We start from the raw sequence: 20,201 nt of genomic DNA on the forward strand, positions 1-20,201 counted from the left end.
CAGGTGACACAGCATCGAGTGTCTATGTTAAAGCAGCGTTAAGGTTAAGCTTGTGGCATTTGCACTGATATGGTCTGCTGAAGTTTCATTTTACATCACAACTTGCAAAGGTCATGGTTCCATTCTGGAAATTCTTGATGGGAAAGCTGCATGAAACAGCTCAAGTCCTGGAAAATGTCAGAGGATTATTCAAAAAGCAGGTTTTAAGCATTCCACGTCAAGTGGTCCATAAAACTTAGGTATCTGGCCCGGATCTACCATACGGGCAATCTGGGCACGTGCCCAGAGAGGGGCCCTCAGTGATGGGAGATTTTTTAAAATATAAAAATATAAAGGTGAATGAAAATACCTTATATTTATAAAGGTATATCTCGAGAACCCTTCGCTCAATATTCCCCAAACTCTAATCGATCGTAGTGCTGGAGGAGGCCTTTTGAACGAGCCCACCCTCGCCCGGGTCCCCGAGTTATAGCCGTTCAAAGTCGGGGTCCCAGCGAACTGCGATCCGGTAGGGGGCGTCCCCGAGGCCCGCCACTCTCGCGTTTGAGCAAGGGTCCCCGTGGGACCTCCTCACCCGAATTTGAGCTCTCTGGGTCTTCGCGTTGCCGAGATACGAGCGATTTTTGTCACCGGCGCCCTGGCGGCCGCCATTTTGAAGCGCGCCCAGTGGTTTTTGGCTAATATCTCTGCGAAAACACCACCAAAAATTCAGAAATTCTGGTGCCAGTTGTGGTTGTCAGGGTGTGGTTGTCAGATAGGGGAGGGGGGCCCATGAGCTTCAGTGCCCAGGGCCCCTGGGGGTACTAATCCAGCCTTGTTTGGTATAATATAATATAATATAATATAATATAATATAATATAATATAATATAATATAATATAATATAATATAATATAATATAATATAATAATTATATTACATTACATTGCTGAAATGTTTTTCAAATAAAGATTATTTTAAAACATTATTGAGGTAGAGTAAATCATTTTAACAGAACTTGACTTCTAAAGCAAAAATTGGCTTTAGAAATCAATGCGATTCAAAGATTGAATTTCTGCCATATAATAAAAAAGATACCTTTTTATGTCACAATTCTGGCTTTATTATGTTTTATAATGCTTATTCAGAAGTCTAAGAAAAGAAAAGTCTGAATTACGAGATGTTAACTTAAAATGACAAACTCTGAACTGTGAGAAATAAAGTCAAAATCGTGTGTTATAAACTCGGGAATCCTGAGAAAGTAACTCTCAATTGTGAGATATAAACTCAGTAATGATAAATAAAATCAGAATTGTGAGACTGTGGCAGAAAGAGGCTTCTACATGAATTTCTCAGATTGTGGGAAATCTTAATTTTAGATAGTTTGTTATTGTACATTTTAATTAGATGACATTTTTTTATTTTTTTTATTAATAAAATGAAATGTAATTTTAATATGTTAAATTAGCTTAATTAACGCAAATAACATTATAGTGGCACACAATTCAAGTCACCTTTATTTATATACTGTAGTGCTTTATACAATACAGATTGTTTTAAATCAAAGCAAATTAATAGTTAATGCTAAATTATTAAATAAAAATATTGTTAATATTTTGTTAATTACCTTAGTATTGGTAAAAACTCCTCATACATTCTCATAGACAGTTTTTGTGTTACACAGTCTGTGTTTTAATAATAAATTGGACAACACAAGAAAAAATGTACATACAGTCATGAATATATACTCCTCCAAGAGAAGTCTAGATATCTGTAACACTTTTGAACCAGAATCCCTAATAAAGAAACTTCACAGTTGGATTAAACACCCTCCACCCGACACAAATCGCCTTGGGCAACATGTCAATCTGACAGCCTCACAAAATGGCAACCACGCTTCAAATGGTGAGGGGTATGAGGTCTGATTGGAGCGAGGGATGTCTCAGAGACTGCGAGAGAGAGAGAGAGAGAAACACCCTGCCTCCGTCAGCACATCTTCACTCTAGGGATGCTGAGTCTTTGAGCCACTCACGGGCCTCCAGCTGAGAGCGTACAATCCATACCAGAGGATTGTGACTCATAAAGAGAGAGGCCTTAACGTCACAGAGCTCCTGCATGGCCCACAACATTCCACATGCTTTGATCTAACGCTGTAGTTTGCCACAGTCTAATCTCGGGCTCAGAGGAAAGGATTGCCAAATGCTCGTTTCTGAGCTCCTTGCTCCAGGAGGTGGTGAAAGGTGCCCAAACGGAATTAGACAAACACAAGTGCATTTTCCACCAAGACAAGCTCTTTGCTTTCTTTATTCTACTTTTCTTTACTAGAGCTCTCCTGTAGCTCAAACAGTAGAACGTTGGCGCTTCCAACGCCAAGGTCATGAGTTCGATACCCAGGGAAAGCAAGAACTGATAAGAATGTAAAATGTGTACTCTGAAATGCAATGTAAGTCGCGTCTGCCAAATGCATAAATGTAAATGTACTTGAGGTGGGGTAACTTAAAGAAAGGATTTTGGCAGGCAAGATAAACATATTCGGAAAAATCCCAAAACACTGACTGCATTTCAAATAATAGGATGCAACTGATGTGTGTGTATTTCAGGCCTATTTTTAGTTTGACACATGCAATTGAAGGATATTATATACATATAGTTCAGTCATGAAACTCTAGAGGGCGCAGGCTGATTGCAAACTGCAAGCAATCACATCATTACCATATGCACAAGCTGATTGGCCTCTGCTGATTCGGCAGCCAATGAGATTGCTTGAACAACATTTAAATAGTCTGATTCAGTGTTTGCTGTAAGCTAGTCCTCAGAGTTCCTCTGAAACCCTCCACCTCCCCCAGCTCCACCTGTTACGGGATTTATATACGTCTATTTATGCAGCAGTGTGTCTGTGTATCTATTAGCAGTAACAAATCCATACTTGCTCTGCAACAGCAATAATCAACAGCAGCAGCAGCGTAGCAGATCTAGTCTGTCAAGACCAAATACATTAACATTGCCATTTTCAATAACATGCTAAAACTATTCCGAGAGTTGTCATGATTGAAACAAAGTATTTTTTTCATTTTCCTAAATACTTATCCCAGATTAGAATATAAAATAATTGAACGTTTGGTTAAATTGAGCATTTATCATCATATGAAATGTTACTTTTGTAAAATTATATTATTTATTTGTAAGATGTATTATATGATTATTTTTGCACACAAAAAAAACAACTAATAAATAATAATAATGATAAAAAAAAAGTTTAATTGAGTAAAACAAAAACATTTAATCTGGGAAAATATTGTCTAAATTTATGATAATTTTGTCAAAAAACACTTCACGACAGCAACATCGGCTCAACCAATGATATGATTTTGGGGTGGTACTATTTGTTTGTCTTCACAACAGCAACACTGGCTCAACCAATGATTTGAGTTTGGGGGCGGGACTATTTGTTTGTCCAACCATTGGCATACAGGGAAGTGTTTAGAAAACCTGTTTGCCGGTGATGCAGAAATGACGTCATCTTTTTATTCACCCACCGTGACTGTTGCAGCGTGACGTCTCCACGAGCCGGTTATCCTGGTCGTAACACACCATGGCTTGAAACCGGTAACCCTGGCCACACTCCTTGATATCCCCTAGCACTTTCATACCCAACAGGCCCTCTACTCGTCCACCCTCGGGAAGGATGCAGTCGGACCAGTTCCCCACAGGCTGGGCGTTGTACTTGTTGCAGGGGCAGTACTGGGTTTCGCTCAGAGGATACATCTGTGTGTTTTTACATTGCTCTCTCTTTTTGCTTTTACCTGTGTACAATCACACAAACATACAATACTTAGATCAAAAGTTAAACGGTCATATCCATTTCAAAATGCTTTCATGTTTAGAAGAATAAATCTTTTGTAATAATACGATACGGTACGCACAGAAATGACCATTTAATGGTATCTCGCTCCTTTGGTCAAAACACACTGATCTGTTAATCATTAGTAAGCAGACTTATCCAAATTGAAAGACCTATGGCACTAATCTCATGTAATCCCTTTTGCAAAGTTGCTTGACTTACAGCAAGTCTTCCAAAGGGCAAATAAGTCTTGGCACGCACCCTGTATTTTGTTAAACTCTAAGTAACTGGCTAAGCTTCTCATGGCACTTTATACTAAAGGTTAAAACACATTTCTGGTTCAGGAGAGGTTAAGACATTTGCATCTAAGAGAGAACATTTGTGTAAAGCTATTTGTAACACAGAGGGTTTTCCTCAGGTTAATCAATCGTCCTCATGACTCAATGGACAGATGCTCTTGAATTTTAAAGAATACGCACGTAGATAAAACAAATCTGTTGAGAGAATAAATAAAGGCAGGGGATTTCAAACTGGGTCGCAGAAAGATAAGGATGACATTTTTCAAATTGATAATAGTTTATTTTTTTTGTATTTAAAGTCTTAGATACATACATGCATTTAAAAATAGTATTCAAAAGTAGTGTGCTTTCATTTGAATAAATAACTAAATAAAAATGTTTAGTACAATGATAATATGAAAGCCATTTTTTTATTTTAAACACGTTGACTTTATATACACTTTTATAATATGCACACATATTTCCAAACATTACTGTTTTTATTGGATTTATAGTAGACTTTAGTATGCTCTTATGCTTAACATTATAGAAATCTTAGCTACTGTAATGTATAATATATTTGTAATAATGCAAAGGACAAAAATGCATCTGAAAGAATTGCATTAATGTCGTGCATTATACAGTAATCTAGTTCTGTTGAAAGCGACGTGGGTGAGAAAAGCCAGTTTGAGGACTTTGCATCAGGAAGTTATCTACATTCTACATTTACATTTACATTTATCATTAGACCTGCTGATCCAGCACTTACCAACAAGAGTCCTTTTCCTGGTTCGGACGCCCACACAATCAGAGGCGCAGGATGAGAATTTAGACCAGGCGGTGAGCTGGCAGTCATCCTGGCATGGAAGCTGGCAGGACTGAGTGAGTTGAGGCATAGGACCCGCAAAGTTGAGACAGGCTGCAACGTCTGCAGGTCCACCATCCAGCTTCTTACACGAGACGGCTGGGGGAGAAAAGAAGAAAGAGATGCCAGACAAAGAAAAAAAATGCACTTCTCTGGGTTAACACTGATAAATATCAGCCCAGACTCACCTATAAAGCCACACATACTGAATAAAGATAAGCATCTTGTGATGGATTACATGAGAAGGCGGTTAAATGCCTATTGACTTGAGTAGCCGGACTGATCCAGATTTATATCATTGAATGAGGGTGAAAGCTATTGTATTGGATTGCTTCTTCGGTCATGCTGGCGTTTTGAGGGATACAGTTACGGGTAATGGTTGTTAATGTAAGCAGTGATGAGAAGTTGATATCTAAAGAAGCTTTAACCATTTAAGAACTTAAGAACTTTATATTTCACTCAAAGACCAAAATATGCTAACATCATCCGTTTTTATAAACAAGATACTTCACTTTTCTTTTAATATTGTCTTAAATTTTAACACAATATTTAAAAGTAGCCACATAAAAATGCTTTTATGTCAGTAGAACCTTCCATATGCGGTAAATGCATCTCTATCAGAGAAATCAAATGCTTAAATAGTAGCAAAATGCACTGTCTCGGGGCGTATATAACATACGACTCTCATCTTTCGTTTTCAAATATGTTTTTCAATCGCACCGCAGTAATGGCCTGCATTTGAACCCTGAGAGGGCTTACTGGTGAGAGCCAGAGCAAAGGGTTGAGCTTCTGACTGCTTCAGAGAGCTTCCCGAACCTCTTAAAGAGCATTTCGTTTAAATCCAGAAGAGTTTGCTCAAACCTTTGATGCTAAACACTCAGTCACAGATCAAATTAATACCGATCTCATGCATTTAGCATGCGTTTAACTATCTCCCCAGCTGCAAAGTAAAGCACTGCTACAAGCACCAACACGATTATATTAAAATTGAAATATGTTGCATCTCAGTAGAATCCGTGTATCATTCGTTCAGTCGTTTTTTGAATTAATATTGAATATAGAAAAATGAGAAAACGGTTCCTTTTTCGTTTTTTCATTTTTTACAAAAAAACGAAAAACAAGAATTCAGCTGGATTTCTCGTTTTTCTTTCTTAGTTAGAAAAATGAATAAACAGCTTGAATATTCGATTTCTACACGTGGGCGGAAATTAAACGCCCCTTTCCTCTGATTTGTCAGCCGAAGATCAAACTGTTCCGTCATCAGTTCTGCACAGCAGAATAAGAGTCCTCCGTTGTGCGGATTCTTAACGTATTTATTGCAACTACATTTAATCTTTTTCTCATCAAACCACCAGACTAACGTCTCAACACAACCCGTACCGGGGAATAGACTAGATAGGGCTTTCTTCTGTGTATATATAAATTCACCTACGCTTTGCATCAGCTGGCTATATGGGCAGGATAAATGACGGCTGTTAGCCTATCATTGTCGCCCTCGCCCAGTAATTAAAAAAATAATTTATTATAAATTAAGATATAAATCAATATAATTAGTTGTAAATTAAATATTTTTAACACTAATACAAAAAGAAAAGAATAATGCATTGACTATATAATTGGCCTATATTAACGTTAACGTATAAACTGTCATTCAGACTGACTAGCCTATCTAACAACTGGAGAAGTTTTATGATGTAGGCCTTGTGTTTTATTAAAATGTATCATAATTTATATCTCTAGGATGCGCGCTTGTGCGTGGTGCGCCGGGTCATGTTGAGAGGGAAACGCGCGCATCACATCGTTGTAAAAAAATCATATTCATAAATAGTGTAAAAGACCGGTAAATAAAATACAACATTAACATTAACATTATAAACACTATTAATTAATATGCGTATATTAATATATTAATGTATATTAATATACATTAACATAATATGCGTATTTTAACGAGAAACTGAAACTGTACAGACCAGACGTTGGTTTCGGGCATCTCTCATTCGTCCAGTAGCCTATTTGCAATGTAACATTTGGATGCTAATTAATAATGTAAAGAAGGCTTCGTACTTCATTCGAGTCCCTATATAGGCCTTCACGTAAATCAGCATCTCCACAGCAAGGGAAATTAGTTTGGAATGTCAACAGACCAATTAAGCAGAATAACGTTTTATATGTTTTGATGACTGTGTTTTATTTTAATAACGAACAGGCTGCGACACCCGACATCACTTGGATGTGTTGCTCAACAGGGGATTTAATAGCTACTGTCGTTTAATACTCTCATTCGAAACAGTAACATTTATATGTCTATTTGTGTTCTTTCAAAATGACTACAACATATCATGCCTTTGAAATTATTATATAAGAATAATTATTATTATAAATGATTATTCTTTCTGGCGCACACCAAAAATCAACCAAAATAGCCTACAGCACAGCCAATAGCCTTCTTGGCGCGCCTATATATTTTTGAAGGTCAACATTAAGATTAATCACAGCGTGCTTCATGTTAACCCCCCCCCCCCGTGACTTGACTTTACAATCCGGAAAATAGCTAATTATTTCACGGACCCCCTGGCACTTGAGAACTCCTGGTCTACACAGAAGAAAGCCCTATCTAGTCTATTCCCCGGTACGGGTTGTGTCGAGACGTCTGGTTGTTTGATGAGAAAAAGATTACATGTAGTTGTAATAAATACGTTAGGAATCCGCACAACGGAGGACTCTTATTCTGCTGTGCAGAACTGATGACGGAACAGTTTGATCTTCGGCTGACAAATCAGAGGAAAGGGGCGTTTAATTCCCGCCCACGTGTAGAAATCGAATATTCAAGCTGTTTATTCCTTTTTCTAACTGAGAACGAAAAACAAAAAATCCAGCTGGATTCTTGTTTTTCGTTTTTTGGAAAAAATGAAAAAACGAAAAAGGAACCGTTTTCAAATTTTTCTACTTTCAATATTAATTCAAAAAACGACTGAACGAATGATACACGGATTCAGTAGCCAGTTTTAAGTTGATAATGAGGGTTTTTCTGTACCTCTAGCCTGTAGTCCTGGTCCACATGTCTCCTGTGCTCCAGGACTGTCCTGCCGAATGATCCAGGGCACCAACTGACACCTGCGCCACTTGTGGGTTTTCCACCTATAGCACATATAAGGCAGTTTAGATTTTTTTGTATATGTATATATACATGTGTATATATATATATATATATATATATATATACACAATATATATATTTAAGATGTTATTCATTCCTGTGACGCAAAGCTGCATTTTGGGGTCAGTAAGATTTGTTTTTGAAAGAAGTCTGTTGATTGATGTTCACCAGGGCGGCATGTATTTGATTTAAAAATACAGTAAAAACAGTAATATTGTAAAACATTATTAAAATTTAAAATAACTGTTTTGTAATTTATTCCTGTGATGGCAAAGCTGAATTTTCAGCATCATTACTCGAGCCTTCAGTGTCACATGACCCTTTTGAAATCATCATTATATGCTGATTTGAAGCTCAAGAAACATTTCTTATTATGATCAATGTTTAAAACAGTTGTGCTGCCTCATATTTTGTGGACACCGTGATTTATATTTTTTTTTCTCAGGATTCTTTGATTAATAGAAAGTTTGAAAGAGCTCTTTTTTAAAAGAAAAAAAATATTTTGCAAGATTATAAAAGACTTTACCATCACTTTACAGTCACTGTTCAATTGAATCAATGAATCCGTAATAAATACAACTATTAATTTCTTTCGGAAAAAAATCTTACAGACCCTAAACTTTAATTTTAAATAATTGTAGTACAGAAATTTCATAAAATCAGTTGCAAAATGTAAATAATATATATATTTTTTTTTTTTTACATTTCTATACTAAAATTACAAATTATATATAATAAACTTAGTACATAATAATATAGTAATATGATGATAAAGTAATAATATACTAAGTTTAGGAATTAATAATTGCACTTTTTTAAAAACAACTAAAAATTTTTTTTAAATTGCAACCAGAGGTATTGTGTTCACCTGTAGCCTGGACAAACAGACGAGGAATCGCATTCCTTCTCCTGGAAGAGCAGTTCTGGACAGTCTTGGCCCCCGTTAGCCGGAAGCTGAATGATAATGCGTTTCCTTGATTGCTTCTTTTTGATGTTACCACCTAGATATACACAAGAGGATGGACAGAAAGTATGAAATTGTCACGAATAAATATAGAAAATGTGCAAAAACAACATCCCACTGTTAAATCTAATCAGTTCAGTAGTCTCTCTATGACTGTGTTGCATTTAACAAGGCTTTCAGCCAACCTTACCTTTATTACTTTTGAAATTGTTAATGTTAATGTATATTTATTCCAGCTCCCATCTGCTTTTCGGTTTAATGACTTCAATATAAAGTGCCTTTTTTTTTTTATAAACTTGATTCAGTGATTGTTACTCTCACTGAAGTTCTCCACTGGGTGAAGGCATCTATAAATATGTGCAAAGAATGGTAACAAAGAATCTGTTTCTTAACAATAAAAGACAACTTCAGCCTTTGAGAAACATTTTTCTATTCTTATTTAGTTCAAGAGATGCATCAGAAGATTTAAAGTACATGTCAGTTACATAAGTGTGTGTTAAAAAGCAGAAGCAGAGCAGCACCTGTCTGGCAGGAGGATGGGCAGGGTGTCCAATCACTGTACGGAGTGACCATACAGTCTCTCTTACAGGGCAGAAGACACGGTCTAACAGTCTCGGGACGCAGACTCTCTGGACACCTATTTATAAACACATTAAATCAGGATGAACAGATGCTCAGATGCTGTTTAGAAGAAGCACATAACGTGTAAAAGTGTAAAAGCTCATCTTAAGATGCTCAGTTTTGATACAAACTTGTTCATGAAGCTTGAGTGCTGCTGTCATTAAAGCAAAATGAAAACAAACCAAATATTAAGACATTATGAAATCAATGGTATTTTCTAATGTTCAACTTTTCACACAGTTAGTATTACTATTGCAAAATAAATTTTTGAGAATTCTAAGTCAGAGTGAATATATTTACTTTTGTTTGAACATAAATAATATCAAAAGTTTGGGGTCAGGAATTATTATTATTTTTGACAGAAATTAATACTTTTATTTGACAATGATGCATTAAATTGATCAAAAGTATCAGTAAAGGCATTCATAATGTAATGTAATTCATAATCAAAACATTTATATTTCAAATAAATGGTATTGATTTCTATTAATCAAAAACTGTTTGGTGGTATCCACAAATATTAAGCAGCTGATAATAAGAAATGTCTCGTGAGCAGCAAATCAGCAAATTACAATAATTTCTGAAGGATCATGTGACACTGAAGACTGGAGTAATGATGCTGAAATTTCAGCTCTGCATCACAGGAATAAATTACATCTTAAAATATATTAAAATAGCAAGCATTTATTTTAAATTGTAATAATATTTCACAATATTACAGTTTTTACTTTATTTTAAATCAAATAAATGCAGCCTTGCTGAGCAAAAGAGACTTAAAACATTAAAAAAATCTTACTGATCACAAACTTTTGGTAGGTAAAGTATATACATAGCATAATATAAATAATGTGATTTCAACCTCTAATATTGTTTTGATATATACATCCCTTCTTTCTCAATCCCCATCCCTTCATCACACCAAAATTCCTGCTCCTTTCACATGAAATCCCATAACGATCAGCATGCGTCTCACGTGTGTATATGAATGTGTAGATCGGTGGATAAAGCCCATCACATGAATAACCCCGGGAAGAAAACGGGACTCATTTCCATTACCAGCATGGGGTCCCTGAGCTACACACCCTGTTTCCACAGTCACTGACAGAATAATGCTGTTATTAAACTGAATAAATAAACAGATCATTTATTTTCCCAGTAGACGCCTTCAGGGAAAGACCAGATCCAGATGCTTAAATCTACAGACTGAGAGCTCATCAACTTAAAACCTCTATCTGTCAATAAAAATCAAGCGGAGGACCTCAAGATTGAGCTTTATAACCAGAATACATGTTATATACATATAACAATACATGTTTATAAACATTATCTGCTTCAATATCTGCTCCAACAAATGACAATAATAAAATAAATACAAGTAAATGAATAAATAAATTGGGCTGTCTGTGACCCACATGAGGATTGTTTATACAGTAAATAAAGGTAATTGGTAAAATATTTATGAGGATCTAATTATAGTTAAAACACTGTTTAATAATTAGGAGAAAATCATAAGCAATTAGTGAGCTCTTTGTTACATTTTGTAAAGACCAAAGTATGAATAATATAATATAATATAATATAATATAATATAATATAATATAATATAATATAATATAATATAATATAATATAATATAATATAATATAATATAATATAATATAATATAATATTCGGCCAAAACTCCATTCTGTGATACAATAAGAGTATTATTTGTAAAATTGTAGTGGATTTGCTCCTCCACCATTGACCCTCACTGTGAGAAATTCTGCCAGTATAGATCCAGCAGAAAGTGAAATGGAGTTATATAAATTGTAAAACGGTTTCCATGTGATATTAGTAGACTATTGCATGGCTTGAAAAGGCTCTCAGCCAATGAGATTCAATAATATAATATATAAAACAGAAATAAATCTTTTAGCACAATATAAGTAGCTCACTATACTTTACTATGTTCCGCTTTTTTCAATTGAACAACAATACAGACCAATAATGGATGTAATATTAATATATATGTCGTATATATAAAATTACATTCATATACAGATCTATTCATCATAGCATTTGTCCGCCATAAATGAAACGCATGCCATTTGTAAAAACACATTTAAAAACACATACTTTTTAGGAGGCACCTGTCCCACATTGACCCGTACACAAATGACTTTGCGCGTCTGCATGCCGACCGAGCAGAACGCCTCATTAGTGCCGACTCCTGCTCCGGCGCGGCTGAGCGAGCTGTTGGCAGACGGGACGGAGGTGTCCTCTATGCACTGACCCCAGGGTCCCGTCTGCCAGTGGTACACAGTGCAGGGATGATCATTGCAGTTGCGCACCTCCTGCAAGGCACTGCTGTTGGGGCACTGACTCCCACCTAGAAGATAAAAAGGGTCAGGTGTTACAATACTGGCTAAATCATAAACCCAAACTGTAAAAATACATCTTTATATTGTATTTTTACAGTTGTAGCTATCCTTAAAGTAAAAATCTGTAATTTAATGCATAGGGAATTACAGTCTATAACAAATATTACAAACTGAATAGTTACTACTACTGTATATATTACTCCTATGGGAAAAAATTCGCAATATCTATCTATCTATCTATCTATCTATCTATCTATCTATCTATCTATCTATCTATCTATCCATCCATCCATCCATCCATCCATCCATCCATCCATCCATCCATCCATCCATCCATCCATCCATCCATCCATCCATCCATCCATCCATCCATCCATCCATCCATCCATCCATCCATCCATCCATCCATCCATCCATCCATCCATCCATCCATCCATCCATCCATCCATCCATCCATCCATCCATCCATCCATCCATCCATCCATCCATCCATCTATCCTCTGATATATGAGTCTATGGGCCCTATTTTAACGATCCAAGCGCATGGTCTAAAGCGCATGGCGCAAGTGCACTTAGGGCGAGTCCGAATCCACTTTTGCTAGTTTAACGATGGGAAAAATGGTTGGCCTGGGTATAATCTTTGATTCCTCCCTTTCCTTTCTTCCTCACATCTCCTCGCTCACTAAATCTGCCTTCTTTCACCTTCGCAATATTGCACGCTTACGTCCATTTCTTACCATCAGTGATGCTGAGACCCTAGTTCATGCTTTCATCAGTTCGCGGCTTGACTACTGCAATTCTCTTTTCTATGGCCTACCAAATTCATCATTAAATAAAATTCAATATATCTAGAACTCTGCCGCCAGAGTCCTCACTTACACTAAGAAATCTTCCCACATTACTCCCATCTTATGCAGTCTACATTGGTTACCCATCCGCTATCGCATTCAGTACAAGATATTCCTTGTTACATTCAAAGCACTCCATGGTCTTGCCCCAAACTATATCTCTGACCTCATCCATACATACACACCTGTCTGCACACCTAGATCATCCGATACCGGTCTGTTGACAATCCCACGGGCACAAACTATCATCATTTGGTGGAAGGGCTTTTTGCACCGCTGCACCAACTCTCTGGAATTCAATTCCACAACAAATCCGCAATCTCTCATCACTACAAGACTTCAAAACCCACATCTTTTTGTCATTTGTTTCCCTGACCCCTGAATGTTCTGATTCTATATGTACTATACCTCTACTATGCTATCCTTCACAGTTTATATGTATCGTCTCTATGTCATGTTTCTATGTTATGTGTATTTGTAATTATTGTAAAGCGACCTTGAGTCCTCAGAAAGGCGCTATATAAAATAAACATATTATTATTATTATTATTTGGCGCACCCGGCGCATGGTCTAAAAGTGTTGTCCGTATTCTCTTACTGAGTAATGGGGGCGTTTTGTGGATGTAACGTGCAATAAACCAATCACAGTCTCATCTCCTTTCCCTTTAAAAGCCAATTGCGCTTGCGCCATGGCGGATTCGCTATTTACATGACGGAATTTGCAAGCGGAAAAACTGAATGCTTCTCTAGTGAGGAAACGGATCTGCTCGTGCGCGAAGTTAAAGCACGTGAGCAGACCATCTACGGGACAAAGTGTACGCGCATTGTGGACCCGCCTATAGGCGAACATTATTAACGCACTCTTTAAATAACAAAAACAATATTGCGGGTCTATTTCTGTTGCCTCAAAATAGCAACGCGCCAACAATGTGCCAGAACACACCTCGTTTTCAGACCAGTTTCAGACCATGGGTGCAAAAAATGGGCGCAAATGCATTTTGCAATTTAAACAACGTGGCGCAGGACGTGAAAATGATAACTGCGTCGGGCTGAAACTAGCAAAAAACACTTGCGTCACGCCTGGCGAGGCATTCCACCGGCTGTATGAAAGGGCCCTAAGTGTGATGCTACCACAACCATTACTGTCAGGATGAGAGCTATTCCCAAATTTATTTACCAGGCATTGCTTGGTTTTCTTTACAACCAGCAGTCACGCAAAGCACTAGAATCCCTACGGAGTGGTCAGCCATTACTTCAATGGTGTGTCATAACGACCGCATACCGATCAATGGGAATATGGTAAACCAGTGAATGAGAAAAATTGACAAACCATGTATCAAGCAGTGCTCCTTTTTCAAGAGCACCAAAAATAGACTTGTAGCAATGCAGAACACAGTCTTTCAGTAGCTCGTTTATAAAAAGGTTATCGACTATTATCACACACTTCATTAGACATGTGAGAACCATTAGAAAACACTTGCCGTGAGCAGCTAGTCACGGCCACCATAATGGCCCTGAAATAGAGAAAAAAACTCTTCAGAGTTACAAAAGGAGGGTTATTTGACTTCCAAAGCATCTCATAGTGGTTCAGGGCATGCCAGGGCAATGCATTAGCAGAGCTTCAAAAAAGCTGCACCAGAATCGCATTGTTTCAAATGGGGATTAACACTCCCTCCGGTTGTTTATTGACCTGTGACTCAGATGAAGACTAATCCTTTGTACAATTACAAAAGTGAGTCTGTGCACAGCTCAGAGTAATTGCATGTCCTTGGTCCATCTTTGTACCATTAAAAGCAGCAGTTCATATTGCAGCTCCAGCCATCCACATTTCATTTTGTGTTAATCTTTATTTGACGCAGAACGCAGTGATGCCTATATGACATATTCAAGAAGTGGTGCATTTGAAATAGTCAAACAACTTCACTTAGAAAGAGCAAATATGTGTTACATATGTAACCGTGCATTAAAATGCATAATCATAAATATTTTAACGTCCCATTAAAATGTCATCCTTTTGATATGCACTAGGCTGTCACTAGTGAGAGAACTTTTCCAGGACACTGAACAAGGTTCAGGGACTGGCAACTGAAACGGTGCTACTGCTCAGTCTGTGATCTGTGAACCTCTCTCTAAACAGACACATCGCGTCACCACTGGACTTGAAAACTGAATGATGTAATTGCAAGTAATGTATAACCTGCCCAAACTTACAAGTTTGAGACCAAACATTTGATTTAGCATCTTTATGCCTCAACTGGTTGCAACCATTATAGTTGCAAGCTATAACTGGCAAATTGTTTACAAATAATTGAACACATTAAAAACCAATTTTATAATTGTTACAGTCAGATGAAGAACATAAAATGGATCTAGCCACGTCATATCTTAAATATTTTCCATTTTAGATGTACAGTATACTACTGTTCAAAAGATTGCAAATTGAAATATCAAATTCTGTAAATTTGTTAACAATATTACATCAAACATATTACATTTATTTTAATAATCTTAACAATGATTTTAATTCAAATAATATGAATCAAATTAAGGGATTACCCTCGTGTTACGCAGCACGTTTGAGCTTCCACAAGAACCAATGAGGTTCATTCTCGTGTTACGCAGCACGTTTGAGCTTCCACAAGAACCAATGAGGTTCATTCTCGTGTCACGCAGAACGTTTGAGCTTCCACAAGAACCAATGAGGTTCATTCTCGTGTTACGCAGCACGTTTGAGCTTCCACAAGAACCAATGAGGTTCATTCTCGTGTTACGCAGCACGTTTGAGCTTCCACAAGAACCAATGAGGTTCATTCTCGTGTCACACAGAACGTTTGAGCTTCCACAAGAACCAATGAGGTTCATTCTCGTGTTACGCAGCACGTTTGAGCTTTTACAAAAGGTTTGTTCTCGTGCATCAAGCAAGTTTGGTTGAGCTTCAGTTTATGTTCGCTGATCAATGTTAAAATGTGAATAAAAGCCTAAATTATATATGTTCATTAAATAAAAGGATCGAGTCTCTTAAGAAAATTTGGACTAAACCGCTCAATTCATATGGATTAGTTTTACGGTCTCTTTATGAACTTTTTGAAGCGTCAAAGTGGTAGTTGCGTAGCTGTCAATGGAGGGACAGAAATCTCTCAGATTTCATCAAAAAGATCTTCATTTGTGTTTCTGAAGATGAACGAAAGTCTTACAGGTTTGAAAGACATGAGGATGAGTAATTAATGACAGAATTTTCATTTTTGGGTGAACTATCCATTTTAATCTAACACGTTTACTTTGCAACCTTTTTTTTTCTCTCTCTTTCAAATTGTCCTTGAAACCCATTATGCAGCTCTTGGAACCTCTTTTCTATGAGGCCCTCACAACCTATATACTCCACAGACTAAAATGAGGTAACTGTACATTTCTATTCCAACTGAGACAGCTAGGTGTTCTTCCTGTTCATTCTTCATGCACAACATGGACAGCGAAATGACCATTGCTTCATGCTATTCTCGCCATAATCTCACACAGAGACAGATGGCAAGCAGAACAGGATCTACTAAACTTCATGCTACTGTCAGCACACATCTGCTTTCTCAGACGCTTGTCATCAATTCGGTGCACCGTCTCCTGCATCGTTTGAAGGCTAATAGAGTACCACAGCACGTAGCACAATTCGCCACAGGGCAGAACGCGTCATTGCGCATATGTGGCCATATATCTGTGCTAAAACTGTAATATATAAGCAATCCCACTCCACAGATGCACCAAACACACTGCCTTTGATTATAGCACTAGAATGACCGTAAAAATGATGGGATGTTGAAGCAAACCAAGCCGATTTGCTCTCAGTCAGCAGTGCAATTCCTGTTCCCCCAAGCTGCATATTTGGGAAATGGATTTCTGGCTGGTGAGTGGTGGAGGGAAGGAAGAGGTTTTAGCCCAAAGCAACCACTTATCCATCAGTCTATTACACATCAGATACACACTTACAGCCTGAGCTCACCTGAGGTTTGAATCACTTAATGCTCAGAGACCCTTATTACCTTGTTATGGGCTGCGTTTTTAAGCCGCTCACATGGAAGAAAGTTAAACTAACATAAGGGAGGTATATGCGGTAAAATATTCATAATCTGCTCATGTCTACTTGAAAATCTACATGGATATAAATCCACAACCGTAGAAAATAACGCTAGTGATTATATCTAAGGAAGCAGAAATCTTTGTAGAGACCTTTGCAAAACAGTCTAGTTTTGCACCTCATCTGGATGATTCAATACTTCATTAAAATATGAATCATAGAAAGGTCTATAATGTTAAACACTTTTTTCAGTCGGATGCTCTGAGGAAAAGAAAGCTCATGTTGCACATAGTGCATCAAGTAAAGCAATGCTTTATGGTAAACTAGGAAAATTGAAAGATGCAGGTCAGAAAAATCAACTGTGACCTGTTGCCAAAATTGCTGAATAAAAATGTCACACATGTTTTCAGTAAAACTCTCTGGGTCTAAAATAGAATATTATTTACGAGCATCATATGTGTGAATCGATGCTTATGAATTTTAAAACGTCTTAATGTTGCACCAAAAGAAGTCTGGTTTGGCATAAAGACGGCAAAAATGCTAAAATAGAAAAAGTTTGGGTAAGTAAATACTTACCTTATAATAATTGCAACAACAACAACAACAAAAAAAAAAAAATAAAAAAAAATAAATAAATATATATATATATATATTTTTTTTTTTATATATATTTTATATATTTTAAAATAAATGCTATTCTTTTAAACTTTCTATTCATCAAATAATCAAAACAAATATTACTGTTTTCACAAAAATATTACTGATCACAACTGTTTTCAACACTGATTATAGTAATAAATGTTTTTGAGCAACAAACCAGCCATTATAATTTTCTGAAGGAAATTAATAACTTTCTGAAGGATCATGCGATACTGAAGACTGGAGTAATGATGCTGAAAATTCAGCTTTGCATCACAGGCATAAATCAGATTAAAAAATATATTAAAATAAATGTAGTTATAGTTTAAATAGTAAGAATATTTGACAATATTACTGTATGTTACTGTATTGTTTAACATATAAATGCAGCCTTGGTGAGCACAATAAACTTTTCTTAAAAAATCTTACTGACCCTAAATTTTGAACCATACAATATTATTCCCAAATATGTTTGAACTGATTATTATGAATTCTATTCATTTTTCCTCCTCACTGTTGCATCAGAAGAAGCCTGTGACATCATATAGATGCGTGATTAAATTGCTTCCATGTTAAAATGTGTTTTTTACACTGATAAGTCTCATAAAACTATAGTATAACTGCAAGGTGCATTCTATGTAGTAACATACTAAGGTACATCATTGTTCGGCTCAATGGAAATCTAGTTCTAAGAGACGTTCGCAAATCTCCTGTCCAAGCTACAGCTCTTACACAAGAATCTGCACCATTTTGGTGGAAACGGGGTATAAGTGGTTGGATAATGGTAAAAACCCTACCGTCCCCTGAGTCGTAGGCCAGAATGGAGCGTGCTCTGGTCTGCTTGCCCTCGGTGTTCTTCCCTGAGCAGGTGTTGGAACACAGAGACCAGGAAGTCCAGGGACTGAGCACACAGTCTTTGGGGCAGGACACCTCACACAGGACAGGCATGGGAAGGATGGCATCCCGACACAGCTGCCGGTCCACGTATTCACCTGGAAACAGCAAAACACGGAGTCTGTTATAATCTCATATCCTAAATAAGGATGCCAACTGACTAGCAAACATTATGTGTAAGCTGATATAGAAACCAAATGAATATGACATTTCACACTGTAACAAATTAGAAACCACAATGATAGGGCAAAGTGTAACAAATTTTGTATCCTCAAAAAAAATTCACCAACAGGTTTCAAAAAGGGAAACTTCATTCATTTGATGCGGTGTTAAATTGTATGAACATAAATACACGTCACTGTGTATAAATCTAACCACACAAAGAATTCATACTGTGCATGTGATCCACAGCCAAGTGCTGTCAAATCTACTCTATTCCAGACTGTGCACAAAAACAATAAGGAAAACGTACTCCTTTACAAATTACACTCTGCTTAAACAGTAGTATATATGCACAAACAGGGCCGTTGATCAAATTCAAGACTACATTTATAAGACTGGGCACATCCTTAATGTCCCCTATCCACCTTATTTTGCAACACAAAAGTAAGCTTTTTTTATGTGTGAGATTTCTGATTCTATTCATTTGCCTATTTGCACTACACACCGGTCTGTTTATGATTATGATAATGAAATAAAAATAACATGATCACAATTAAAAGTTTGCAATATAAAGCAGTATAACAGAGTATAAGTAAAATAACTATAAGCGAATGACAGAAAGAGATGATTCTGAGATGTTTGCAATAACATGAAATTCTAGCTATTTTTTCCACTGCAACTATGTATCATTAACATTCGGACGTGCTCATATGAGTACTTGAGATGATTAAGATTTGTTTCATTAATTAAACAAACAAAACAGAAAACACCCAAACAATTTGGTTTTCTGAACCAAACCAGAAAAAAAAACAATACAAAAACAAAGCTAACAAAAATATTACAAAACAAAAATCAAAACAAAGCAATGCAAAACAAACATAAAAAAGCACAACCAAACAAAAACAAAAAACAAAGCAATGCAAAACAAACATAAAAACCACAAAACAAAATCTGACAAAACAAAACAAAGCAATGCAAAACAAACATAAAAAGCACAACCAAACAAAAACAAAAAACAAAGCAATGCAAAACAAACATAAAAAAGCACAACCAAACAAAAACAAAAAAACAAAGCAATGCAAAACAAACATAAAAAAGCACAACCAAAACAAAAACAAAGCAATGCAAAACAAACATAAAAAGCACAACCAAACAAAAAAACAAAGCAATGCAAAACAAACATAAAAAAGTACAACTAAAAGCACAAACATAAAGCACAACCAAAGCAAAAACTTACATTTTGCAAACAAAGCAATGCAAAACAAACATAAAGCACAACCAAACAAAAACAAAGCAATGCAAAACAAACATAAAAAGCACAACCAAACAAAAAAACAAAGCAATGCAAAACAAACATAAAAAAGCACAACCAAACAAAAACAAAGCAATGCAAAACAAACATAAAAAGCACAACCAAACAAAAAAACAAAGCAATGCAAAACAAACATAAAAAAGTACAACTAAAAGCACAAACATAAAGCACAACCAAAGCAAAAACTTACATTTTGCAAACAAAGCAAT

At 36.4% G+C, this 20,201-nt stretch overlaps 1 protein-coding gene across 1 annotated transcript in view; it reads right to left on the reverse strand.

Annotated features, from left to right (window-relative positions):
* Nucleotides 1–20,201, reverse strand: part of thsd7aa (thrombospondin, type I, domain containing 7Aa) — a 129,227-nt gene that overhangs the window by 31,485 nt on the left and 77,541 nt on the right. The window contains exons 7-13 of the mRNA XM_082187013.1: nt 18,422–18,616; nt 11,827–12,079; nt 9,609–9,724; nt 8,992–9,124; nt 8,001–8,104; nt 4,868–5,062; nt 3,516–3,782 (exon numbers count right to left, since the gene is read on the reverse strand). Of these exons, the coding sequence (XP_082043139.1) occupies nt 3,516–3,782; nt 4,868–5,062; nt 8,001–8,104; nt 8,992–9,124; nt 9,609–9,724; nt 11,827–12,079; nt 18,422–18,616 (1,263 nt within the window). The remainder of the gene's footprint in view (nt 1–3,515; nt 3,783–4,867; nt 5,063–8,000; nt 8,105–8,991; nt 9,125–9,608; nt 9,725–11,826; nt 12,080–18,421; nt 18,617–20,201) is intronic.

The sequence above is a fragment of the Leuciscus leuciscus genome, assembly GCF_965113295.1.
Source record: "Leuciscus leuciscus genome assembly, chromosome: 12".
Classification (NCBI taxonomy): domain Eukaryota; kingdom Metazoa; phylum Chordata; class Actinopteri; order Cypriniformes; family Leuciscidae; genus Leuciscus; species Leuciscus leuciscus.